General features: G+C 41.1%; 2 protein-coding genes and 1 long non-coding RNA gene across 3 annotated transcripts; 1 reads left to right on the top strand and 2 right to left on the bottom strand.

Moving 5' to 3' along the window:
- Nucleotides 1-2,756: 2,756 nt before the first annotated feature.
- zgc:113279 (uncharacterized protein LOC553749 homolog) lies at nt 2,757-18,782 on the top strand. Its single transcript, XM_068317682.1, has 11 exons — nt 2,757-2,959; nt 4,218-4,339; nt 4,882-4,906; nt 5,123-5,169; nt 5,265-5,418; nt 5,503-5,797; nt 6,615-6,720; nt 8,590-8,736; nt 9,104-9,164; nt 13,227-13,381; nt 14,577-18,782. The coding sequence occupies exons 1-11, from the start codon at nt 2,854-2,856 to the stop codon at nt 14,607-14,609; spliced, it is 1,251 nt and encodes a 416-aa protein (XP_068173783.1). The 5' UTR covers nt 2,757-2,853; the 3' UTR covers nt 14,610-18,782.
- A 2,204-nt stretch (nt 18,783-20,986) lies between these two features.
- Nucleotides 20,987-21,924, bottom strand: LOC137596233 (uncharacterized). The gene is made up of 3 exons (XR_011035515.1): nt 21,611-21,924; nt 21,308-21,509; nt 20,987-21,109 (listed from the first exon to the last, which is right to left on the bottom strand). It is a non-coding gene; the product is annotated as an uncharacterized lncRNA (long non-coding RNA).
- A 1,382-nt stretch (nt 21,925-23,306) lies between these two features.
- Nucleotides 23,307-27,348, bottom strand: atf5b (activating transcription factor 5b). Its single transcript, XM_068317270.1, has 4 exons — nt 27,130-27,348; nt 26,435-26,656; nt 24,910-26,098; nt 23,307-24,415 (listed from the first exon to the last, which is right to left on the bottom strand). Exons 2-4 carry the CDS (start codon nt 26,571-26,573, stop codon nt 24,229-24,231), a joined length of 1,515 nt encoding a protein of 504 aa, XP_068173371.1. The 5' UTR covers nt 26,574-26,656; nt 27,130-27,348; the 3' UTR covers nt 23,307-24,228.
- Nucleotides 27,349-27,585: the final 237 nt, after the last annotated feature.

Raw genomic sequence — 27,585 nt, forward strand, 5'->3', positions numbered from 1 at the left:
TTATTGTTATTATTATTATTATTATTATTATTATTATTATTATTATTATTATTATTATTATTATTATTATTATTATTATTATTATTATTATTATTATTATTATTATTATTATCAGGAGGTGGTGGTTAGGGTCAATGGGACCAGCAGCGCATGGAGAAAGTTAAAACACTTTTAATGAATGTGTCACTGAATGTCACTCAGTGTTGGTACCAAGGTTTTGGAATACAGTCAGCACAGAACTTCAAAATTAAGTATAAAGATGAATTAAGATTAAAGTTCCCATATTATGCTTTTTTTAAAATTCATGTCATTCAGCTGCCAGGGGTCCAACTACACTGTATTTCCCGACAATTGTCACAGACAATAAAAGATTGTTGGCTAACGCAGTCTAATGTAACATGGGATGTTACTGGAGAGGTAAAACGAAACGTATTTGTGAAGTATATTGAACTGTTTGCTGTTGGGTGAAGTCAATACTTTGTCTCCGTCCACTAACCAAATACTAGCTGACTTCAACAGCTTGTGAGCAACTTTCAGTGCGTAGCCCTGAGCCAGGTCATTACCACACTGCTACCGTTCATTCATCTCTGACAGCTCACCCAGAGATGAATGAACTCCATCTCAAACTGACTTCTGTTATAAGAAATTCAATAATATATATAATATATATTATTGTGAGAGAAGAGGATGCAGAAGACAGGGTTAGATGAAGGCAACTGATTCGCTGTGGCGACCCCTGAAGGGAAAAGCCGAAGGGAAAAGAAGAAGATACTCAAGTATAATACCAATATTTACTGCCCAAAAGTGTACGTACACAGATAATTATATTTGGCTTTGTAAAGATCCATCCATCTTCACCAACCTGTTCCATTTAGAGAACGCAATCCAGGTGCTCATAGGACACTGCAGTATGCTATACTTGTGTGAACACTCAGAATGGAGGGTTCATTATAGAAGTGTGATTTGTGACACAGCATGAGTGAGATACCTGCCTTGGGTGGTGGTGGTGGCTGATGGATTCATCACTGGGATGTCAGGATGAAAGAAAGGAAATAAGTGGACCAGAAGCAGACATGTGGTCAGGGGAGGCAGGTGAGGCATCATCGTTATCCTCACGCGCCATCACGAGATGTAACTAATGATAAATCCAATTTATGTAACGTTCAATTAATTTCAATCATTATCATAATCAAAATTGCTGTATTTTGCATATTTCCTGTTCAATAACAGCGTAGGCAGCCAGGTGAGGCAGCACCGAGCTCTGCCCTCTCTTGAGAGTGTGCCTTGTGCTCACTCAGTGTACGGTACCAATGTAATGCCTTATAAAAAATGTTTTTTACATTGTCGACATTTTTATTCTGTCTCCACTTTTCAAATAAGAGGAAATGTATTTCATATATGTCTATTATTTATTGAGTGTTAGAATTTTGACCTTAAGCTGCACTGAAAAGACCCAATGTGAGACCCAATGAAGAGGAGGTTGTTCTTCTTCCATGTAGTCAGGTAAAGTTGAACTTCAGCAGGAGCCCATTATTTTGTTTCGCTCCAACTGACTGGAAAATAGACAAAGTGATATCTGAGCTCAAAAAAATTCTCAAAATTGGACTTTTATCACAGTGTGAGGCAATAGATAATGGATTGGAATGTTTTGGAACATTCTGGACGACATTACTGCTCAACTGAAAGTCGGGTTTGATCATTGTGATGATCTAGCTTTCCTTGGTTTAGTCAATTGTATAAAGTTTAATGAAATGTCGCAATATTTTGATGACACAAAACTGCAGAACTTGTTAAAAAGTTTTTTGACTTTGTCAGACTAATGGCTGGTCTAATTGGACTCTATAGCCCACAAGCCTGGAGGAATTAATGTAAATCTCCTGTATATCTTCTCAACTTTTTGACCCAGAAGAAACGGATGAAGAGTCAAAATTATTCCAGCCTTCAACATATTGGCTACAACAGTATCTGTAGAAAGCTAATTCTCTAAAGATAAGTAGGACTCTTACAGCAGCCATAGAGATCTGTACTGGGTATGTGTGTGAAAAGAATGCTGATATGAGATATGAAACACAATCGATAGTTGGTAAATATATAGCGTGCATATATTTGCAAATTTGACCCTGAAGGAGTCAGTGTCTCACCAGCCACAAACCTCACTCTACCAGTTGCTCACCAGTGCAGGGCATAATTATTGTGGTTGTCACACTTTGTTTTACTGACAGGTACCTAGCCACCATGTGAATAAAATAACCAAATAAATTCTTTCAATTTACTAAACACGTTGGATTAAGCCATTAATCCAAGGTTTTTGTGCAAAAAATCGTGCAATTTCCTCCGGGATTAATAAAGTATATATCTATCTATCTATCTATTTCAAATACGGCGTCTGTTTGTAACTCCATTCAATGGCTTACAAATAAATATCATTAAATGAGCTGGTCATGTCTGGTGGAGTACCTGGCCCCAGGTACCTGCCAGTGAAGTAGAGCTGTGAACAGCCTCTTATCTGGAATGGATTTATTGTCTTTTCCCTCCTGGAACACTGGCTAATAAGGATCTGAAGGCTGAATGGAAGCGTCGAACCCTTCAGTCGTTACAGTGACTCACCTCAACACCTGAACCTGACGCCTCTGATGGGCGTCGAACCTGAGCGACTGCTCCCTGGAGCGCTGGGCGTGGTCGCTCCTGGCAGGCCAGTCAGCGTCTCAGGTATTAGTCCGGTGCACAGGCTGATCACAGGAGCAGGTAGAGCGGCTGGAACTGAACTGGTCCGGACTGAGACCTGGGTACTGTAGGACCACCAGTCAGGTCATAGACTACTGAAGTACCTTTCTCCTCTGTCGGTGTGGTTCCATGATGAGAGGAAGGTCCAAACGGAAATACCCAAAAGAAAGACGCAATCAAGCAGTCGGTACTGGGTTGGACCCCGGCTCGGATGGGCTAGACACACCTATTCAAGGTAAGACCAGCAGATCTGATAGCTCACCGTTTCCATTCAGGATCCGGTTTGGCTGATCTCTGTTGTGAAGGACAGATCCCTGGTCAGCCATTGGTGCTGCAGTTGGGACCTCATGAGGAAGTAGACATTATGAGCACATAACAGACTGGGTTAATTAGGTTTAGGCTACTTATTATCAAATCACGTGACGACAGTCACGGGGACTGTGATCTACGGCAGGTGATGTGCCCCAGGAAAGAGCAGTGTGGCATTTGAACCAGTATTTAAATTAAAACAGGTTCTTAAAATGTAATAAAACTGCATTCCAGTGAGTATAACGCATATCAAGCATCTGTGAGTTATCATTAGGTGATGATCAATAGCATCTGATCACAGCAGGATATTTATTACCGTAAAAGGTAATGTTTGTTTGTGGACTGTTTTTCTGGATGGTTACAGAGAAACTGCAGGACTGAAGGGTGAACATGCACCAAAGAACATCCCAGTGCAATCTACTGGTTTGCTACACTGGTTCATGACAGGGTCAGAATTCATCTTCTGACCATGATAGCTCCAGAACAGCTGATCCAATCTATTTGATACACAGAAAGGACTGGTCATAGTTTGTGTTACAGATCAGATGAGGGTTATTATTTTGTTCACTACCATCTGTTGTCAGGTTGTCCACAAACACTTAAAGACTTATTATCATGAAACTATGGGTGTGGTGTATACTCAAGAAGACGCTGCAAGGTTATGCAGTGAAACTGGATAGAGGGGTGGATCTATGATTTATGATTTATTTTTTAAGCTCACTTCCTTCAGTTGCCAGATCCGGCAACTATTTAAACGACTTGTATTTGTTGAATAGCTTGAGTATTAAATTTTCTTCACTTCTCTTTGGACACTGGCTCAGTAAAGCCTATAATACCTTTTATAACATTTGGTAGTCCCATGTTTGTAAACCTATAGCAGCAAAATGAATATCGCAACCTACAAATGCGTATGTTTAGGAGTCTCACTGCCAACTTGGATGTCATACAACACAACACAGCATTCACCCATTCATACAACCAAACCCGAGATTTCAGGATGCCACCTGATGATCAGGATTCAATAATCATTCATCCACTGGAAGAAGGCAAGGGTTTGAACTTGAAAAACCCTGAACGCTGCTGTTAGACTTATGACGTTGTATCCTAATCTCTTCCGCCTCCGTGGGATGTTCTGTGTACAGCTGTTTTTGCATTTGGTTCATCATTTGTTGTCTGTTCTCTAGATAAAAATTCTTCCATTTATGATCCAGAGAAGGTCTACCTTGGAGTTCGCGTCAAAATGCCTGTCAAGGATCTTCTGAGGAACATCCGTGTTGCCCAAGGCTGGGGACCAGGAGATTTTCAGGTTTTTCATATCTGACTTTTGTTCCATTTTTGATCCTGAGCAGTACGTATATTGCTGTTTTATAAAAGTGTCACAATGTTTTCATGATATAAAACGTTCACAAAGAAATGTTGCCTTCAGGATCTTCTGGTAGTAGAAACTGCCAGCTTACACACCAAGCAGTTTTAACACCTAGTACAAGAAGCCTGAAGCAGAAAGAGTCACAAAACCACTTTAACCAGGTTCGTGCTTCTGCTTACTAGATCACATTCCCTCACGGGCATGTGACCGATAACCTACTGGAACTTTTCTGCCCCAGTCTGGTTTTTTTCAGGCAGCAGACACACTTGGTTAGGTTCAGACACAAATTCACTTTTGCAAAGTCCTTAGTCAGACTGTGTTAGCCTTGTATGGGGTTCATGTATTTTTTTGCTTGAATTACTGCTGTTAAAATAAAGGGGAAAATTCTGATTTAGTCGTTTGGTCTGTGGGAAAAATGTGAGGTTTATTGAAGATAAGTCGCACTCATCAGCTCTTGTTTTTCTTCTCATTTTGAAATGCAGAAGAGCTTCGACAAAACAGTAAAAGGTCAGTATATAACAGGTCTATGAAAGTAAGAGAGGTGTTGTCAAGTAGATTTTTGTTCCTGAATTGACTCATTAAACTTAAGTGTTAGCTCAATTATAGCTAGATGAAAAGATTGTGTGCCTTATAAACCACAAGACAAGACTCTACATAGTGCTAAACTCTAGTGCTGTGCTAATATACTCTGCAAAACTTAAAGTCAAACATTTTCTACTACAGGTGAGAAGAAACGAGTCCAAACCCGCAAGACACGTCAGAAAAACATGGTGAGTGCAAAGCTAAGACCCCTCAGGAAACTTGTCATTCATATGCCAGTTTGTAGAGCAGCTCATATTACTCGGATACCTGCCCTGGCTTTCAGGAAAAGATGCCCACTAAAAGCTTGGAGGAGCTGGAAATCATTGTAGAGGTACTAGAGGAAGATCTCCAGATCACCAGCAGCCCCCACTCAACCTCCACCTCCCAATCCCTGCCCTTCTCCAACTCTCCTACGTCTCGTGAAGGGTCTCCACCAGGTAATAAATGGTCCACTGGATCAATACTTAAAATATAACCTTGGTGAAAGGGCGACCCTTTACACCCCATTTCTTCTCGCTAAGGTGCAGGTTACCACAGTGACGAGTCGGACGAAATTATTCCCAGCCCCCAGTCCTTTTTAAACATCTCAGCAAACATACAAGAGTACCACAAAGCCAAGTCCCCTTCAGGCTTCATGCACAACAACCTACAGCTATCCAGAACTGCTGGAAGAAGCCAGGAGTGGTTGGATTCCCAGAACCATGACTGGAACCTGAACAGCTCTACTTTCTTCTGGGTACAGCTGCAGAAAGAGGAGATCCAGCTGAGCGACATCTCTGACGCTGTGTTGCTGAGTACTGATGACCATGGCAGGACGTAAGTTTGCTACAACTCAAGCTGTATGTCCAACAGTTGAAGGAGCGCACTAAAATATGTCTGATAAATGTGTGGTCTGATTGAGGCCCTCATATACAGCTGAGTAGGCATTGGCCAACTGGAGCATGAGATTACCGAATGATATTAGCCCACTCCTCACTTCTTCTTCAGTCTAGCAGCTCCAGACATTTGCATGTCAGGGTATAAGAAACTACTCTAACCTGGCCTACTGACCTCAATTAGATGAATGACTTTTTGAAGATACCGCTTTTCCCTCTCCCAGTCTGCTCCCTGTTAACACACATTAAGTTTAAGAGACACATTTGTTGAACATATCATTAACTAACACAAACCAAGACCCACCGGCAGCCAATCACTGTTGATAATGAGCCCAAGGGGCATTGTTTTGCCAGCAGTAAATGGTAAGCAATGTATAACAGGTGGGGCAAAGTGAGAGTGGTTTGACACTAAAGAGATAAAAGAAATCTGTCAGCGAGCATTGAAAAATCCTAGACAAAAACAAAAATCAAAAAGAGATATTAGCTGAAATGGGATCAAATGGAAGTATAGAGCAGGTTTTGACACCAAAGAAAATTGCTGTCCCAAATGAATCTGACTTCATGAACCTAAAACCGTGAGATGGGAAGAAGTTAATACATATTTCTAGTACAAATTCAAACTCAAAAACAATACATTCCATATGTATGTATAGAATGATCACCCAGGTCCAGCACTGATCTCCTGCTTCTATATGTCTGTAAATACCTTTGGTTTGAATGACTTTTGTCTCAGTATGTGGTGTTCCTGGTCCTTCCAGAGCTCTCCATAAAGTTGCGTGTGTTGGGAAGAGAGCCCTTGGCTACTGCATGGCAAAAAGGATGGCCACACTCAACAGCCTGGACCTGAGAGACTGTGACGGAATGGTATGGTACAAACACATCCCACATTTGTAATTGTTGGGCATATGGTCAAAGTACAGGTAGTTTTCAAAGAAAGGATTAATAATGTTGATGATATAAAAACAGAATATTGTATAAAAAACATTGTTCTCTATGTCAATCTTTCTTAAGATGGTTTGTTATTGGTTGGTGATGTCTGCTTCTGTTGGATGATATATTATCCAAGAAATAACAGGAGTATTATTGCTATTTTAAGTCCATTTTATGTCATTGATAACTATTGTAATCCCACAAGTCAAAAAGCAATGAACTATGGAGGTATGAGAGTTCTGGATACATTATATATATAATGTACATAATATTACAACTGTTTTAGATAATTTTAACTTTATGTGAGCTTTACAACAGACTACATGAACTATTTATGATCTACCAGAAATACATTTCATGCAGTATTCATAGTTCAATGTCATTAACATTAATTTTAAACATAGTTTTGATTGGCTTATTTCCGGACATCCATCCATCCATCCATCCATCCATCCATTTATCCATCCATCCATCCTGCAATACTGCATCACTGTAGCCACGGCACTGATCTGTCACACTCCGTCCTTGCCTCACTCGTGACCAAGACCCCAAGATATATGGACACCTCCACTTGGGGGAAAGACTCCCCACTGCCCCAGAGAGGGCAGAGCACCTTTTTCGAGAGCCATGGTCTCAGATTTGGAGGAGCTGATCCTCATTCCACTCACTTCACACTCAGCTGCAAACCACCCCAGTGCATGCTGGAGGTCCAGGTTCAACAACGCCATCAGGACAACATCATCTGCACAAAACACATAAAATCCTTCTGTCCCCAAATCAGACTCCTTCCGGCCAAGTGACTTCTTATTGAAGAGGGATTGTTGGTGCTCCATATATGCAGATAATTATTTTAGATTTACTTAAACAGTCATTTGGAAACTGGAAACCACTCGTATCCAATATCGTCCCAGTCCTGTAGGTTGACTCATCATGGAGCCGTGTCTTAGATACAGCGATGATATTAAACTTTTTAAAGTGGCACAAACAATCCTTTATTTTAAGGACTTTTTGTGGAGGCCTCTGTTTTTGAGAGGTTGTATTGAAAATCAACCATTAATATCCATGTTGTTCTTGACTTGTCCATCTATACAGTTCTTGGTTGTTGCTGATGTTATTCTAGAACTGGATCTCCAGGTCAATATTGTTAGAACGTTGTATTTTATGTCCATATTTACTGTGAAACTGTGTTGTTGATGCCCAGAAACGACTCCCTTGCCTTTGAATTCCAACAAATGCTCCTCTTCAAGTTTATTTACGTCATTCGCTTCTCTCATCATAGACAGTTCAGCTTCCTTGAGTCATTCATTTAACCAGATCATCTTTTTGTATTTTCTGGTCCACGTTGCTTGAATCTTTATTTACCTGCCACCGTTAGCATCCTGAATCAGGAACTTATTCATGTTGTTATGACTCATGAAGCTGACTGTTACGGCAATTTCAGTTCTGCTCTCCATTCTTTGAAAGGTATACCGCTGCAAAACCTTTACTGGGTGACTGATATCTAATGATTTGCCATTCAGGTGTTTGCTCCTCCTCTGTCGGGGCATTGGAAGCAGTGCTACAAGCGGTAGTAGTCTGGGTATAGTTAGCTCATCCATTCAGACTCAACATTAAACTGCTGCTCCTGGGTAAGACCCCACAGTGGTCACTAAAGAGCAGAGCATGTTGTTGCCCATGTTGTTCTCTACGTGGTTCTTGTGTCTCAACTACATCTTATGCACTTCTTTCTAAAATTTAACACTGGTGGATTTCTAAGCATCCAGCAGGGCATCAGCACTCATGTCAATGTCCGTCTTTTTGCAGACTGCCCTCCTCTATGCAGCAAAGTACAACCAATACCTGATGGTAGCAGATCTGATTCGCTGGGGGGCCGATGTCAACGCCACAAACAATGCCGGGAAGTCTTGTCTCCACCTCAGTGCTGAGAGAGGCTATGTCAGAGTCCTAGAGGTCAGAGCTGCGACTGCATTACCTCTAACATGTGGTATCACCACAATTTTAAAACAAGTGTGTTTAAAAAAAAAAAAGGAGCATTCTGCTTTTCATTGTGTTTCACACAGTGTCCCAACATTTTTAAAATTGAAATGTAAAAAAACTACTCATACAAAAAATCAAAACCCACATATCATGTTTTGTTTGGGAACACGGTGCCACTAATGAGATGCTTAAGGGTGGGCCGTGCTGTTAGTATAGCAGTGTCTCTGCCGGCGAGAAGAAACATCAAGGAATCAGTGCAGTAAGGCTGTAGTTAAAGGAAAAGAGGGGAACTTGGGTTGGTTCTTGGTGCTCTTTAACCGGTGTTCATGTTTTCTTTTAGGTTCTAAAATACACTATGTTGGATGGCGTGTTTGTTGATGTTGAAGCCATTGATAACTCTGGTAAGAACTGAACTTTTAAGTGACCTAAAAATAGCGATGACCATAAACTTGTCTTTACTTTTCAAATTAAGATTATTTTATAATCCTGACAGTTAAATAAGCAGGCAACAAGAGAATAAAACCGTAATGTACTTTGTTGGGGTAATAATGCACGTTGGCCAAAATCTCTATTAGCAGCAACCTGTGATATAAATAGTACCAAAAAGTAGGAAATATTGAGGTGTAAAGATTTAAATTTAACTAGTAGTGCTTGAATTACTGTAAATGGTGACTTGGCAAAACACAAAAACTAAGGCTTAAAAGAATGAAACATAAAAGGACAACAACACACCTCCAAAATATTTTCAGCACATCCACTGCCTCTACAAGTCTAACAAGTCAGAAACAATTTAGGAATGTTGTGCAGTTTAGTGCACAGCCGCAAGCAGGCAGGCAACCAACTAAAGCTCTCAGTAACAATGACTGGCAGATCAAAAATGACTCTAGCTGAGATACAGGAAGGAATAAGAACAAGGCAGTCAGAGACTGCAACATCCCGCAACACCCCTGAATTTAAAATGTTACCCCTTTGACCTCTGAAGTTTTTATTGTCTGTTTCCAGAATTTTACACCCTAAAAGACGCAAAAGTGGTAAATTGACATTGACCTACTGTAGTTTTCTAAAGGTGCAAGTCATCATCACATTTTTGTGCCTCTGGCTTCCTGAAAACGTTGCTTTTTGTTTTGTGATTATACATCATCAAGTTTCATAGATGTGTACCTAAAAAGGTATAAAAGTGAAAATGTGACCTTGACCTAGTTTTTCAAGGTCAAGGTCATCTCATTTTCATCCCCTTTGCCGCCTGAGTAATGTCATTTTACTTTCATCTTTCTATCTGCAACGGTTGTGAAGATATTTGGTGGACGGACAAATGAACACACGAACACTGACATTTACAATACTGTACATCACCGCTTTGTGGGATGTAAAAAGTGCATTAAACACAAGATGTGAGATTTTAGCAGGTGAGAGGCTGAAATTAGATGTTAGCTTTTAGGAGAAGTAAATTTAATCAACTTTATTAGAAATTATTAGTCCACTCTAGTACACAATAGTAGTTAGTGCCCTTGAGCAAGGCAATGTCCCCTTTATAAGTTGCTCATTGGGGCGCACCACAAAGGCGTGTGTGTTGGGGGCAGTGGGGGGGTGTACAGGCCTGTACCACACACACATACACACACAAGAGGCATGCAAGTGATGGGGAGCTAGAGCGGCAGGCAGGTCCTTTGTGGTGCACCCCAATGAGCAACTTATAAAGGAGACGTTACCTTGCTCAAGGGCACTTCGGTTGTGCTCAGGATGTGAACTGAGACCTGCCTGACGCAGGTCTTGAGTTGGGACCCTCTTTTTTCCCCAGTCCAAGACTTAGTGGACTGAGCTACTGTTACCCCAATGGTGGCAGTAGCTCAGATGATGTCAACAAGATGTTACAACGAGACAGATAGAAGTTGATTTTTGAGATTTTAGCAGGAGACAAGCATTTTAGATATTAGCAGGGGACTGACAACAGTTACATGTTAGCATTTTGTAGATATTAGCAGGACACAGACTGTTAGATGTTAGATGTTAGCATTAGGATATGTTAGCAGGAGACTTAAATTTGTTAGTAGTTTGGATATGTCAGCAAACAGACAGACTCAAGTTGGACATTAGCTGTTAGGAGGTGTTAGCTTTGAAAAAAAACTTGGGTTAGACGTTAACAGTTAGGTGATGTTAAATGTAGGAGACAGACTAAAGTTCAATTATGGTTCAGGAGATCTTTTTTATTTTTTGCATAGCTCAAATTCACGATTGACAATTTACCTACAGGGTCGCACCTTTGATCCAATATACCAGTGGAGCCCAATACATTGACTGTGATTAATTGGTTGTTTGCATAGGTCGTGTGGGTAGATCGAATGGAATTTAAAAAAATAAGTGTAAGCCTATCATCCATCCTCACAATGGAATTTGCCTTTTGTTTTACGTACAGTGCAGCCACTCTGAGATCTCAGGGTCTTTGCAAATACACGGTTAAAGCACATGCTCCTTCTCCAGTCAACTAATGACTTTGTTAGCAGAATCTAATTTGTTTCTTCTAAAGAAATTTTTTCATTATGTCATTTTTGAAATGTGTTTGTCTGATTGCCAAGCTACCGTTGTGATTCTAAAGAAAGGAAATGTGGAGCGACACTTTTGGACCATTCAAAAAAAGCTATGACACTGACTTCCCATCACAAAGTGATCTGTGAAAGAGAATGGTGAAATCCCAGTTGTCCAGACCCCAATAAATTTTCTCAAAGTTGGCATCAAAAAGAAAGGCTGCCACGAAAGCATCATTCAGGGTGAGTTATGCTAAAATTAAGAAGTCATTTCAAGATGGAGAAATGATAAAAGAGGCACTCATTGAAGAGCTGTCTTGTTGCTTCAGGACTTTAAAAACTAATCAGAGAAAAACAAATCATCCATCCATTCATCCATCCATCCATCCATCCATCTTCAACCGTTTATCCGGGGCCAGGTCACGGGGGCAACATTCTCAGCAGGGATGCCCATACTTCCCTCTCCCCAGACACCTCCTCTAGCTCCTCCGGGGGGAGCCCGAGGCGTTCCCAGGCCAGCCAAGAGACATAGTCCCTCCAGGGTGTCCTAGGTTTCCTTGAGGTCTCCTCACGGTAGGACATGCCCGGAACACCCTCCCCAGAGAGGTGTCCAGGAGGCATCCGGAACAGATGCCCGAGCCACCTTGGCTCCGCTCGAGGCGGAGGAGCAGCGGCTCTACTCCGAGCTCCTCCCTTGTGACTGAGCTCCTCACCCTATCTCTGAGGGTGTGCCCAGCCACTCTACGGAGGAAACTCATTTCAGCCGCTTGTATCCAGGATCTTGTCCTTTCGGTCATGACCCAAAGCTCATGACTATAGGTGAGAGTAGGAATGTAGATTGACCAGTAAATCGAGAGCTTTGTCTTGCGACTCAGCTCCTTCTTCATCACAACAGACCTGTACAGCGACAAGTCTTTACAACAGGTCTGTCGTTATAACCTGGAGATTTTGACACTACAGGCTGACATTGAGCTGAAGTCTAGGGCTTCCCCCACATTTTTTAGCCCAAATACCATTCTGCTTTACTGATGTTCATTTGAAAGTCTGTTTGAAGCTGGCTACCAGCAGCTACTGTCCAGACTATGGGATCATGGCTGATTCCATTCAGTTCAAGACATCGGAGTAGGTATTGGCCAAAAATGTACAGAATCGTATTTTGCCATACGTGTTCCTGCTGTTATGAAACGTACACCAGCATATATTGTAAATATAAGGTATGCTCAGAGTATATATAAATGAATATATGTCTTGCATTTTTTGTAGATCGATCATCTTGACTTTGTCATTTTAAAAGTAGTTCTCAAGCCAAAAAATTGTGGGCACTGCTGCCGTAGACCCTCGAACTGGATGAGGAAAAATTGAATGAAAGCCTAACAGGGAACAACAGTAGAAGAAACCTGGGAAAACCACAGATGAGAGATCTCTCTCATTAGCAGGGGTAATCGTGTAACTGATGTTACAACCAAAGTCAATGAACTGAGTAGATGAGTATGTTAATGGACTAAATGGTGATCCAGATCAGGATTCCTGACCACTACACCAATGACACACCTGCACATATCTCAATTATGACTCGTGCTTGGATCCATTAAACCCATAATTTTTGCTGTTTGGTTTCTGGTAATACATTTCATGCATTGATGTGCAAAATCCCACAAAGCACCATGGAAAAGAGCAGAGTAAGTCAATAATAGGAGAGCAGCATGATTGACGTTTTAACTGTCAATTGTATCTGATATTAACACAATCAATTTGAAAAACAACTTCTATGTGACAATATTAATAGTGATGGCAGAACAAGATGTACCAAAAGCCCCTGGAGTGAAGGAGAAATCAATGTTTTTTCCATAGATAATGTATTCCTGCACCAGACAGTTCAGGTACAGTCTGTTCAGAGTGTCTGTACTGGTATGTCAACCAAATATTTGTGTGCGTTGTTAGGAATGAGTGTCCTCCAGTGTGCCTCCCTGGCTCTGAAAGCCACTGTTCGGGAGCTGGAGAACAGCAAATCACCCAGACTCCATACACTCTGCCAAGAGCAGATGATGGAGACCCTTGAATATCTGCTGCAGATGGGAAGCTACCTTCATACCATGGTAAGACATACCCTCATAGAGCAGCAAAATGTTGCTCTCTCCTCTTTTCTGTGTATAAAATGATCAGTTCAGAAATATGTATAGCGTCAGGTTTTACTAAAGCACATGCGCCACCTTTGAATTAAATACAGTTGAATGAATTTTGACCATGTTATGGGACAGCTCCTCACTTTTTACAGAAGCGGGTAAAGCGAACTAGCCACTGAATCACAAGTTGCTGCATGTTCAGAGCAGCATACCTGCTGACTGCTGACAGTTGTAGTCAACAGACATTCAAAACTCCCTGAAAATTGTTTTGTAGCCTTGTTTGTTGTTCAACTTTGGCAGGGCATTCTATCCTTCAAAGCAAGAACAAATAATGAGTCATTGTCAGTTGTGAATTGGGTAAACAATGTGAGCCTAAAGTCTATTTACAGACACGTCTTAATCTTTGTGGTTCCACAGAGAGTATCACTGTAGCTTAGTATGAAGTACGCTGGTATGAGCTTTAGCAGTCAGACAAAACAGTTTGTGCCAAAAGTATTAAAGTTCTAGCCAGGATGTTGACTTTACTGACTGGATGAACCACAGAGCTGTGTCACCAAACCAGACTGGATGTTCTTACTATCATTATGGAGCTACAGGCGTGTCTCTCCTCCAGTGGCCGTCCAGACCTAAGAGTCAAAAGTCTTAAAAGACGTTAACTTTAACGGCCTGAAGTTTAGCCTCACAAGCTCAACCAACCAAGTACAATATGGTGGTTGGGGGGGGGGGGGTCAGTTATAGCCTCACTACATAGGGAGCACTCTAACCGCTGTGCTATACACCCCAAAGGAAAGCTTTACTGAAATTGGAGACATGATGAAAGGCCAGAGTCAAACACAGTCTGCAGACCTGTTCTCTTTAGCCCTTTGTCAGACAGCAAACGACGCTCAGTTTGCTTCAGTTCAGTTAAAAGGAACCCCAGTGACCCTGTTCTTCCCCCATTTGTGCAACAGATCCACCATGAACTTTTGGACAAATGATTGATCAACTAAATTTGTTCATTGGTTTAAAAAGACCGTATCTAACTGGTCTACAGGGCAACACACAAACCTGTACTGTCCAGAAATTTCTGATGTTATGACGAATTGAATGTTTTTAATGCTATATTTAGGCAATAGGGTAACACTTTGAACCTTTGATACAATCTGACTTTTTTTCCCCTCCCTCCCAGGGAAACCAGTCTGCACAATCTATGATATATTGAGCACCTGGAAAGGCAGCTTTTCGAAGACCCAACGGTAATGTTCTGAGTTGGTCCAGGCTTGAGTGTGTGAGAGAGAGATAAAGGTACCAGATTAATTTTGGTTTTTCTCCATGTCAAGCCTGGTAAGTAAAACATCTGAAGTTTTGTGTGAGGTCAAAATATCTGACTTGCAATCAGGTATTTCATCGTAACCTGCACAAAAACATTAGATGTTGATCACCTGGTTTCTGTGAAACTTCCATTGTTTGTTACATGTAAGTAGCAGTGTGTATGTGGAGATCCACATATAAAAATCCTATCAGCTTTTTAAGCCAACGTTAGAGGTTCAGTGACATTTTTAAATGCCTGAACCTCAAATACCCCTAAGAACAAGTCGATGAATATGTTTTATCTCATGACGACAGAATCGTTTTCTGTTATGAGCTATATGATTTACATGCCAGATCTTTCAAAGCTCATTTGTGCTTGAGGACATTAAGAGTTTTATTTAGAATTGTATGGTAACCGGGGTCATTTAAGGGTTTTCGTTAATTGTTGTAGCTAAATATTTTGTAAATGCAGTTTTATATTTTTGTGTTATGTGGAATTTCTCAGCCAGCATAGCTCAAAGGAAGCAGGGTAAGGCTAGCGAACTCAGGCATGCCTTCCAACATCATAAAATTCAAAGGTGTTAAAGCTATCGTCTGTATTAAACGTGTAAGAATTGTGCACAAGTCGTGGTAGAGATTGGCGATAACACAATCTCTCCTCGACATTCAGGGCAATGTCTGCTCTTTTTCTGTTCTGCTGACTAACGTACTGCTATTAGCATGCTGGCTAACGCCTAATGAGAGAAAATTCTCTGATGTGTCCATCAATCAATAAATAATTTTATTTTTTAGAATAGCCCAAATTCAGAAATGACAGTTTGTCTCTGAGGGCTTGAGAATCTGTACAGAGTAGAGCCCTCTGCCTTTAGACCCTCAGACCAGGTGAGGAAAATCAATCAATCAATCAATCAATCAATCAATCAATCAATCAATCAATCAATCAATCAATCAACTTTTATTTATATAGCGCTTAATCACATCTGAAGACATTTCAAAGCACTCTACAGATAGAAAGCCAACAATGCCCTCCCGAGCAAGCATAAGCGACAGTGGCGGGAAAAAACTCCCTTATTGAGGAAGAAACTCCGGGCAGGACCCAGGCTCCGGAGGGCGGTCATCCGCGTTTCATTGACGCCTTGAAAATGTTGATGGTAAAAACAAAACAAAACGAAACAGGCAAACAAAGACAACAATCATGACAATCAATCACAAGTCTACGGTGTTTGAACTGACTCCAGGGGAGAAAGCAGAGAAAACTCTGGTATGAAGCTTTCAATATGGAAGCTGATTCATGGTCAAGTTAAAGAGCAGGAGAGGAAGAAGGAGGTAGAGGTGTAGGTAGGGCTCAGCCAGTCATGAGAAGCTCCCCAGCAATCTATTCTATGTCATCATAACTATCGGCCAGTCTGTGCTAGCAGGTTTTATCAAGAAGGAAGGTTTGAAGCCACTCTTAAACACTGAGATCTACTGCTTGTTAGTATACTGGCTAACAGCACATAGAGATAATTCTATGGTGCACAAATTTGAACATTTTCTGTGCAATTTATGGTAATATTGGGGTAAAATATATTACAATACATATCACAATTTGCCTGAAAATGTTGCAGTATATCTTATAACTTAAAGACTGTGATGTACAACCCTGCTTAGCAAACAAGATAACATTTAATTCCAGACATTTCTCTCATATAGCTTGTGTTAGCATGCAGGCAAACAAAAGAGTTAAGAGTCTTTGGAGCAGAATACGTGCCTTTACCCTGCATCGACGAGGCTATGCGAGGCTAACCGCGTCCAGCCTCCTGTTTCATACTGACCTTCAGCCTTGTGGATGATAAAATCCACAATTTCTTTTCAATTTGGTGTTCAGAAGCATCATTCTTGAATCATTGCACTATTTTCTAGATCATTTTTTCACATCATGTTTTACAGCAATGGTTTCCATAGTAACTGAGCTTCAACTATGTCCATATGCTCAATGGAATTAAATCAATTGACCATAAAACAGACTAACCACAAGAGTTTATTTGATGAGTTTTATGAAACAGGTTCCTGGACTGTGCCACTACTAAATGCAGATATTGATGTAAGTATTATGTATTATGTGGACTCTTCTGTGTTGTACAGATAAACCTCGGTTTACGTCATTTTCAGTTACATGGTTCTGGATTAAACGTCAGATTTTTTTTTTAAAAACAACTGAAAAATAAAAACCAAGTTTATTGTATTCCACTGTTCGCCACAGATATTGGAATCAAAACAACACGAGTAAAGTGTTCATGTTACTGTACAATAAATAAGAATAAAAGCATATGTAATATATTATTATGATTAGTTGTAGTAGCAGACTATTTGACCGGAAACGCTGAAGAAGCAGCTGAAGATGAGATGGTGACGTACAAGACTTTACCGTCTGTCCCCCCCCAAATAATCAAATCGTAAAATCATTAGAAAACCGTTAAAAGCACATCATATGCTATTGTACAATATTTAAGAATAAAAACATGTAATGTATTAGTAGCCTGTAGCAACCCTGTTCCCCACAGTGCTGAAGAAGTCGCTGATGATGTAGGAGACGGCAACAATTTTTCTGTACTATGTTAAAATATAAATTTAATTGATTTTAAGCTTAAAATAGATTTTATTAACCAAATATTTTCGAAAATGTATTCATAAATAAAGTACAGTACACAACTGGGAATGGTTGAGCCTGGAGACAAGTTAATTCAACTTATGTTGTTTTTCAGCTTACATTGTATCTCCTGGAACCCATTAATGATGTAAGCTGAGGTTTACCATGTATTTGTATATTGTCCTTTTCGCCATATATAAAGTGTTTGTAGGAACTGTGGCTTTAGATGGTTAGAGCTAGGCGTTTGTTTTTCAGGAAGAAACACGGAATACGTTTCTGGGTTTGCTTGAGTGATGGTGTCGCATAGTTATAAAAAGATTAGATGAAGAGTTTTGTTTGTAGTTTTATTTTTTTTACAATACATTCACACACAGACAATGGGGTGGTTTGCATCGGTGACAGATAGTCAAGTTGGACGGCTATTAACAACACATATTGTAACCTACAGCACTTCACTGGGCTTGTTCTTATATATATTGATAATCAATAACACATAGTGTTCCCCTATATTAATTCAACTGATGATAGATAATTTTCATTGTCATGAAAAGTAATAGCAACAGCTTAATTCTGGACTACTTCAGTCATCACAGAGCATCAGTTCCTCTGGACCCTCGTCATCCTTTACAACACACATGTCAAACTCAAGGCCCCGGGGCCAAATGTGGCCCACCACATCATTTTATTTGGCCCGCGAGAGCATTAATGTGTCAGAGTGTCTAAAAATAAATAGGTCAAAAGTGTCCTCTGACCAAAAACTACATTTCCCACAATGCAGTAATTAAACCCATTTTTACTTTGACAAAAACATTTTGAATTGTGTTTGATGTTATTTTTCTTTATTCTCTTGGATAATTTGATCCTTGATTGATGTATTTCTGTGGGTTTAATAACCTGACAAATTAAAAGGATTTATTTTACAACAGAGCAAGATGGAAACATATTTTTTTTCTGTGTAACTGCAATGTTTGTAACTTGAATAAGTAATAAATTCAGAGTTACTTAACATGAAGGAGTAGTTACATTTATTTTACACTAAACTGAGTTACATTTAGTTACAGTTATTAGTTACATCTGGCCCTTTGAGGATTATGCTGATCTGGCCCTCAGTGAAAATGACTTTGACAACCATGCTTTAGAAAATATCTAGATAAATGTAGCATTAGCGTAGCATAGCTCCTTTAAGGAGTAAAGGTAACGGTGACTGCCAGCAGAGAAAAGGCTTTAAAAGGAACTTTAATCCGAGATATGATAATCATACACCCCCCACAGAGGGAGCATTCCTTGCTGCCTGTCTACCCTAGCAGCGTGTGTTTTTGAACAGTTGAGGGTCAATATTATTCATGCTTCTGTATCAATAAGTACATTTTCACCTTGATGTGATAAATCAATAAACGTGTTTGGTAAACATGATGTTGGCTTCATGGTGACTTCGTGGGGTGTGTCTGGGCCTGCTGGGGCATTGTGGGTACAGGTGCCAATGTTTGAAGCTAAACAGACCCTGAACACATCCTGTCAACCCCACTAACTACTCTCGGTTGCACAACAGAAACTAGAACACATTTCACAGCTCTGATTCATATCATTAAATCAAGTGGAGAGCTGCATATGTTCCTGCACGCTCACAGGTGGGGCAGAAGAAAAGTCTGTTTACCTGTGAGGTAAATAGTTCTATGGCTCATCAGACTGGTTCTTAAATTATTTTTCTTTTGTTTGTTGTATCCAGAAAACAGTTAAAATGACAGGGTTGCTTCTTTCAGTCGTATCTCTGCTATTTCAGTCAAGTCAAAGTCAGCTTTATTGCCAAATGTACCCTTTATGCACCACATACAGCACAGATGTTGTCAACAGGCAGTACAACAGGCAGTACAACACAGGCAGTACAACAGGCAGTAATACACAGGCAGTACAACAGACAGTACAATACAGGCCTGTTCCTCTGAATGGTATTTATGTCATATTGTTTGTCTTTCTTTTGATTTTTTTAGGTTTTTTGTGTAGTTTTAACTTTTTTCTACGGGGTGAAGTCAGCATACATTTGAGTCTGAGACTCAACAGTGTCGTTTTGAACATTTAGGATCCATCGATCTTCTGTTTTATGAAGGTCGTTCACAGCTGATCTTCATGACTACAGGTTTTCAACGCATCTGACGGATTCATCTTTTCAGGGTTTTTGGTCAAATGAACTCTTCACACGTGGCTCCAGGGTAAACTCTGAATGTGTTCACTAAATAAAAACACGTTCCCGTAACCAACATTTGGGACTGCTTCCAGTTAGCTTACACCAGTCCCTACTTTCACTGACTTCTCATTATTTCTTTACCGACAGAGAAATCCTGAACCACGTCTAGAACCCAGAGGCTTGTTTTACTTGATTTGCATCTTCACACATTAACCTCCCCCTCCCCATGTGACCACACAATGTCTGCAACCCCCTTGCCTCCTTCTACACCTCCACCACTGGCTCCATCCAGCGGCTCATTATGATTTTACAAGCGGCTTGCTTCTTACACAGCCTGCAACAGAGCTGCAGGCCATTCTGCTCATCCTCTGCTACCCTCCTGGCATTTCTGTCTCCCCGCCCCCATATCATCAGGACCTACAGACTCCCCCCTTCATTTTACCTCCTGTTACTTTACGCTGCACTTAGGCTGCACATCTCTGTGTAAATGTAGCCCCTCACAGGGGTATCAGTACTTAGAGAGTATTTAATTCATAGATGTTGGCCACTGGTGATGGTATTCCACAGGTACCACACACACACACACACACACACACACACACACACACACACACACACACACACACACACACACACACACACACACACACACACACACACACACACACACACACACACACACACACACACACACACACACACCTAGGATCTAAACTTCCTGTGTGTCATTTTCATAAAGGTGTAGCTCAACAGTGCTCCCACTGCGCTCCCTGCTGGTGAGTGCCATTCACAAACTGTATTAACTATCTGTACATACTGTTCTGTAAATACATGTATATATATATATATATATATATATATATATATATATATATATATATATATATATATATATATATATATATATATATATATATATGTCCCAAAACCCTTCAATTATTCATTCATTCATTCATCTTCTGCTAATTTTATCCGCTGTAGCGGGTCGCGGGGAGCTGGAGCCTATCCCAGGTTGCTTAGGGCATGAGGCGGGGAGAAACTCTGGGCGTGACCCCACTGCACCGCTGAGGCACACAGAGACAGACACACACACACACACACACACACTCACACCTACGGACAATTTGAAGCTGGTCAATTAACCTGAAGCACGTGTTTTTGGAGTTGGGAGGAAGCCGGAGAACCGGGAAGAACAAGAATCCTGTTTTCATGGGTTTTATGGGCTGAAAGCCAAAATTATGTAAAAATAAACAAATAAACACCTGAAATTGTTTAAATTGTGGGCCATGAATCTATAATATATGAAAGTTTAACTTTCTGAACGGAATTATGGAAATTAAACAACTTTTCCACAACATTCAAATTTTTTGAAAAGGGTCTGTGTGTGTATATATATATATATATATATAATATTATATATAAAGCATTAAAATGCATCAAAACATGTAACAAATACATGTTATGTAGGATATATAGGCTTTAGGGTGATCTGGTTTAAGGAGTCAATACAACTCAATGGTGTGTCGGTCAGGACAGATGAGCACATGCAGGAGGTTCCACTTCAATCTTTTATTTTCAAGGTTGTTTGAACTGGTTTCATCTGACAAGGGAATGGTCAAAGACAAAAGGATAAAGAATATTAACTCTACTTAATTCCTAATTCCATAATTAATTTACACCATTAATAATCAAAAAGATCATTTTAAATTCAAATATAAACACTATAAACCTAATAATCAAGAAATTAATCATCACTGAAAACTAAATCATAGCCAACTAAAGTAACTTTACAACTCACATGTCATGTACTCAATTCAAACATTTCCAAGGAAGGCTGAGGCATCCACATGCTCCTTCGTTCTCCAGAGGTAAAGGAGTGGCTGCATGTGGCCTGGCTCCTATATAGCCTCTGGGCTCTGCCCATCCATTGGGGAAGGCAGGTAGGAGTGGTTGGGGATTTTCCGTCCAGGTAAAGGTAGAGAGAGAGGGGGCTTGGGGGACTTTTCACATGTTATGATTAGATTATTACACAATAAATGAGAGTTGTGCATAATGTAAAAAACAAAGATTAGAGTAAAGAATAATAATGATTGTCATTTACCTTTTAACTGCTGTCCTCATTGTTTTTTGCCCTCTTTGCTTCATGCCCTCTTGCCCCACCATGAACAACAGAGTGAATTCCAGTCCTCCTTCTGAACTTCTCCAACCACCCACGCGACGCCTTAAACTCCTTAAACGTCCTTTTGTTTTAATAACGTGGTGATTGTAGATGCATTACAGCCATATTCTTTGGAGAGATCAACCAAACGCATCCCTTTTTCATGATTTTCTATCATCTCTTGCCTTGTTTGTACGGACAAAAAAACTCTTTTCTTCGTCTTTTCTGTTCCTCTTTTCTCCGTCACTTTCTTGGGGTCCATAGTGAATACTCTAAAAGTTACTATATTTACGTAAAACTATCATGACACCTCACGGGTCGAGGGCTGAATGATGATGACGCTGCATAGACACCTATCTAGGTCCACACAAAGGTCCCTCTTAGCCAATGGGATGCCAGGAAGATACTAGGTAATAGCCAATGGCAGAGTAGCTATGAGAATGTTGCGTTCAGGAACCTTTGGGAGCTACGAGTATCAGCCCATACTGTGTTTTTACCTTTCGTAGTTCGAAATTTCTACATAACTAGAGGCAAAATTTTCCTGCTGAGAAATTCCATAAGTAGAAAATTTCGTAAGTAGAGGTACCACTGTGTGTGTGTCTCTCTCTCTCTCTCTCTCTCTCTCTCTCTCTCTCTCTCTATATATATATATATATATATATATATATATATATATATATATATATATATATATATATACAGTATATATGTGTTTTATTAAAATGTAACTGGATAATAACTTAAAACAGATTTCCCTGTATCCATTTATGTAATTTTTACGCATGCATTGGAAACATCCCCACATTTAAATATATTTATCACTTGTTATAGTGGGGGTTTTGATTTAACACATTTTAAACAGGTCGATAATTACATTTATTTTCACATTGCATTGTTTATGAACCCAGAACTGATGGAGGGCTGTATCGACACCTGACATCATCCTCCGTCTGCCTCCTGCTTCTGGATTCTTACAGTTCACTCGCTTCTCGCTCCTCTTCCTGCAACTATTGTGTGATATTGCCTCATGCACTTGAAAGGCGGACGACTGCTAGGAGAGATACCAAGAGATTTCACACACGTTCTCAAACACACACACACACACACACCCGACACGAGCTGGGAGATGAGATAGGCAACTTGTGTTGTGTGTTGTCCGCTGGAGCGCGGTATCAGGCCTGAGGCTCGACCTCAGCAGCAGCAACCAACTGAAATAATGGAGACAATATGGCAGCAGAGATACTGTGAACAGACTTCAGATAGCTTTTTGACGGTGACCAAAATAAAGCAAGGGATAGTTCTGTTAGTCAGGTCTCAGGTGTGATCCCTTGGAAAAAAACTTGAGAGCATTGCAGCCAAAAGAAAAGCAAGAGTTACAGGCAGGTGAGAAGGGTGTGGTGGAATTATTTTGCATCTGTTCCTAAACCTTAATCCCTCTTTCTTCTTCTCTCCTGTGGTATTTCTGAATGAGTGTTCGATGAACTGCATGTATGAAAGAGTCCAGACATCAGCCATAATACAGAACTTCTTTATTTGGGCTGTAATTGACCTGATGTAGAATTTCCTAACATTGACATTGATTAAAAGGACCTGAATTTCAGATATATATCTAATTGATCGATTGAAAACAAAAATTCCCATGAATTCAACAAGGATTTATTGTTGCATCAACAGATGATTGTTTGTTCGCAAAATACAGCCGAGAGGAGAAAGGAAAAGAAATGTCAGACGTTTCTAAGAGCCAAAAAAAACCAAAAACCTGAGCGTGAATCACACTGACGAGGAACCAAGAGAAATCATGAAGGCAAAACTGTCGCCGTGGAGATCTGAAGCCATGCAGTTAACAGAATATCGCCTTCAAAACACACTCACACATGCTTTTTCCAAAATCAAACATGCATTGGGTAATTCAGGGGGTAAAGAAGTGTAAATACTCAACATTTTAGCAATACAAAGATTTATAATGTTTCTGCTAATGAACATCCGTAGAGCGTGTTGCACACAGTTTCCAGCAATCCCTTTATTCTGCTGATTGTTTTAAGCAAATGATAACTGAACATTATTAAGTAAAAATAAAATATTAAATAAAATATATATTTAATACAGATCTGCCTCAATGCCGCTGAAGTTCATCACAAAAAAAAAACCACAAGCATATTCAATCACTAGCACTAACTGGAAGGGCGTTTTAGTCAACGACCAGTCATTGCAAGCACGAGCATCACGAGGCCGAGTGCAGTTCGCATCACAGTGGTCACGGACAAGTTCAGCATCTCCTCCAGAATCCACCACGCTAAGGCCAGTTCTGATCCAGTCCCAGTCCACTCCCTTTTTCTTTCTCTTATCAGGAATGGTGTCTCTTCGCCCATCCACTCTGAACAATCCCATATATGTCATTTTATTTTATTTATTTTTTTTTTTAGAAAAGGACTACCAAAAATCATGCAACTACCATTTTCATTTTCGTGAGACAAAAAAGAAAACAACCCGGTTGGTGCTTGACGATGTTTTTTCTCTGTGCTGGTTGGGGGACTTTGGCGACGAGTCCAGCGAAGACGTTTTTAGGCACTGCCGTCCTGTTTGAGCCGCTGACTGCGAGCCTTGTAGACCTCGATCAGTAAATCTTTGACGTACTGGATTTCACGCTCCACCGACTCCGCCTTGTCACGAAGCTCCCGGTTCTGTCCCTCGAGGCCGTGCAGCTCCTCCTCCAGAGAGTCCAGCTCCGCCCTCTTACGCACCCTGTACCTGCAGGACAAAACGCCTTCAGTGGGACATACGTACAGATTATTTTTGCTGCGTTGATCTTATCTAATGATGACGTGACCTTTTGAGTCACATCTGGTGGATTGATCTGTTCAGGGACCAGGTTGTTCTTCTCAACCACTTTGGTCTCTAACATAACCACCAGGATTTCTCTGTCCAGTCTGTGAATCACTCAACTCCCACAGCGATGTAGAGAAATTGTTAGGTGGGGCCGCGTTTGGCAGGCAGACCGGGGGACTTTCCATTCCATCCTCCACATTTAAAGCAGAGCGGCTGCTTCATGCAACACTCCTACCATTTTAAGTGGTGATGCCAAACAAATACCGACAGCAGCGCGATCACCAATGATTCCATGGCAACACCAGAAATGGTCCCCTACTGCAGGGTAAACGCCTCACTTTTGTTTCATCACAAGCCAGATTTTCATGAATCAAAGGAGATCAAACTGACGGACGATATTGGACACACTTCCTTACCTGTGAGCAGCGGTTTTGTTCTGGTCTCTCTTCTTCTGTTTCCTCTCTCCAGTGTTGGACTCCAAAGAGGCGGTGCTCATCACCAGAGCTGGCTTGACGGAGCAGGGTTCATCCTTTAGCCTCTGGGTGGGGCGGTGGATGGGGGCACCCAGCAGCGTGCCGTCCCCGTCTCCTCTGGACAGACATTCATAGCTTTGGTCTGCAAGGCATTCTGGATAGAGGTAGTGGCTGTGTTGGGGCTCTACAGCCTGTGCCTGTGACGGGGGGTCTAGGTCACCTATAAAGCTATGGTAAGGCTCCGTGCCGGCCATGGATTGGTGAAAATAGCCATCGCCTGCCATCATTGTCTCTTGGGGGATACCTCCAGAAAGTCCTCCATCTTTGCTGCAGTGCAAGACCTCCAGCCCCATGCTGTCGTAACTTACATTGACCTTCACGTTGTGCATCAACTGTCCCTCTCGCTTGTGGTGGCCGTCGTACGAACCCCCCAGGCAAAACCCGCGGGCAATCTCTTCGCTGCAAAACATTCCTTCCGAAAAACAATAGCTCTCCTCTTCCTTCAACGATAAAGCACATTCTCTCACCTTCTTGACCCCGCCCAGGCTGTTCTTGCTGACCGTCTTCAGCGTGGAGTAGTGGTTCACAGAAAACTCTGTGCTTCCTGAGTAACTTCCTCTGGAGCCCCAAGAATCCAGTCCCACTTCCTCCCCGACTTTCACGGCCTCGCTGAGGATCCTTCGCCCGTTGTTGTGGTGGTAGCGGTGGTGGTAGTTGTACGGAGCCGGGCGAGCTATTTTGGTTCGACTGATGGGTCCGCCACAGAAGCTGGTCAGGTCCAGTTCCCCTGTTGCCAAGGTAACAACCACAGGGCTGGTTTCTGATTGGCCGGTCCCATATGAGCCATAGGGTAACTGATAATAAGACTGAGAGCCCATGGCTTGGGCACCTTTTTCACATTTTGAGGATTTCTCCAACTTGTTGGTGGTGGATGTGGACTCTGAGCGGAAGTAGTCCTCCAGCTGAGCCAGCTCTTCCTGCAGTAGAGAGGTCATGACCTCCAGATCTGAGGGCACCTTGACATCTTGTTCCAATGGCGAGGGCGGTAGGGATGAGCTGGGAGAAGACTCGGTCGTCGATACAAATGAAGACAAATCAACTTTTTCCGTCATCCAATCTGAGTGACCATCGCCTATGAAAATCAACACAAAAAAAAATTACATCAGTACAGCAATCGGTCTTTTCAAGCAGCTCTGCGGAATAAATGAAATAAAAATACAGGAAAAGCAAATCAAATCACACAAGGTAGAGATGATAAATGACAAAAAAAAAAAAGTTAAAACCAAGAAATGAATCCAACGAATCAAAATGAACAACTAACCGATCATCTGAAAATGATTGAACAGCATCGTCTGCATTCGATAAATATCCACTTAGCTGTACTCACTGTACGACATTAGTCCCGTGCTGCACTGCGGCTCCGACCTCGGGATGTGGAAAAATAAAAAAGCGTCTTGGCCAAACTCACCAATTAATTGCTGCCTCTCCGCTGGCTCCGCCCCCTTTCTGGGCCGTGATTGGCTGCGGCTAGCCTGTCGGAAAGGGGGAGCGCAGAGATCGCCCGTGGAAATGGGGAGAATTTTGTTGCGAAGGATCGATGCCGCCATTGTGTCGTCTGCTTCGATTGAATTGTTGAAAAGCGCAAACGGTCGACTGGATGGAAGAGAGTGATGTGGAAACACCTGAAGACCTGTTGGAAAATTGAATACAACAATAAAAAATGCCGGAATTATTTTATTTTATTTTATTTTTTTAATTTAGATTTAGCCATGAAATCAGAGATGTTATCCATTGAACCACTTCAATTAGATTTTTTTTTTTTTTAAATTGAGCAAAAATTCATATTTCCAAGAAACATCACAGAATGCATTTATTTAAAATTTAATTATTTTTACTCATCTATGACTTTTGTGTTGTGAAAAAACTATTTAATGTCATCTGCATAAAAGGAAGTTCAGAGAAACCATTAAAATCAAGTACAGACATCTAAATATCATTGATCTGACGTGATAAATATAATTTCCTTTAAAAAAAAAGTGAAATAATGTTTTGAATGAACATTATTAAAATAAACTAGTGGTGACTAGTAAACTAGTGCTGGTAAGTGAGGTTCAACTCCGCCGCGCCTGGAGGAGGATGAACTTTCCCGTCCGCCCTACTCACCCCATAGTTTCTGGAGAGTTTGGAAAGTGCTCTGCGGGAGCGAAGCTCACGAATGTTTCTGCAAAGGAAGACGACGGTGGTGTTCAGAGAGCCATGTTCCCTCCGCAGGTCAGACAGGCTTCATGAAGACGGATTTCCACAGACACACATGGAGCCAGAAAGTTTTTAAATCCGCTACTTCTCCAACTCCTCTCGTCCGGACCTGATCACAGACGACGATATTCATCCGCCGTTTGCAGCCGTACACGCAGGCGTTACGTCACCGGGCGGTGGGGGGGGGGGAGAGAGGGGGGACTTTCCCGTGAAAAGTCGGCCGTAACAAATCCAGAGTGTCTCCTCTGGGACTTTACTGAGCAGAAATAACAAAAAATAAATAAAATAGTAATAATAAAATAAATAAATAAACAATAACTCACTTTATTCTGAATTCTACATTTATGTCTCATTTATGTACTG

The sequence above is a fragment of the Antennarius striatus genome, chromosome 6, assembly GCF_040054535.1.
Source record: "Antennarius striatus isolate MH-2024 chromosome 6, ASM4005453v1, whole genome shotgun sequence".
In the NCBI taxonomy this organism is placed as follows: Eukaryota; Metazoa; Chordata; class Actinopteri; order Lophiiformes; family Antennariidae; genus Antennarius; species Antennarius striatus.

Bases quoted from the DNA above. Each gene is read 5' to 3' on its own strand.
- atf5b (XM_068317270.1), bottom strand. From the start codon at position 26,573: ATGGCGGCATCGATCCTTCGCAACAAAATTCTCCCCATTTCCACGGGC. The intron at 26,099-26,434 runs GTGAGTTTGGCC...TGATTTTCATAG, and splicing joins GGAGAGGCAGCAATTAATTG to GCGATGGTCACTCAGATTGG. The intron at 24,416-24,909 runs GTAAGGAAGTGT...TTTGTCCTGCAG, and splicing joins AACAAAACCGCTGCTCACAG to GTACAGGGTGCGTAAGAGGG.
- zgc:113279 (XM_068317682.1), top strand. From the start codon at position 2,854: ATGATGAGAGGAAGGTCCAAACGGAAATACCCAAAAGAAAGACGCAAT. The intron at 4,907-5,122 runs GTCAGTATATAA...TTTCTACTACAG, and splicing joins CTTCGACAAAACAGTAAAAG to GTGAGAAGAAACGAGTCCAA. The intron at 5,419-5,502 runs GTAATAAATGGT...CTTCTCGCTAAG, and splicing joins TCGTGAAGGGTCTCCACCAG to GTGCAGGTTACCACAGTGAC.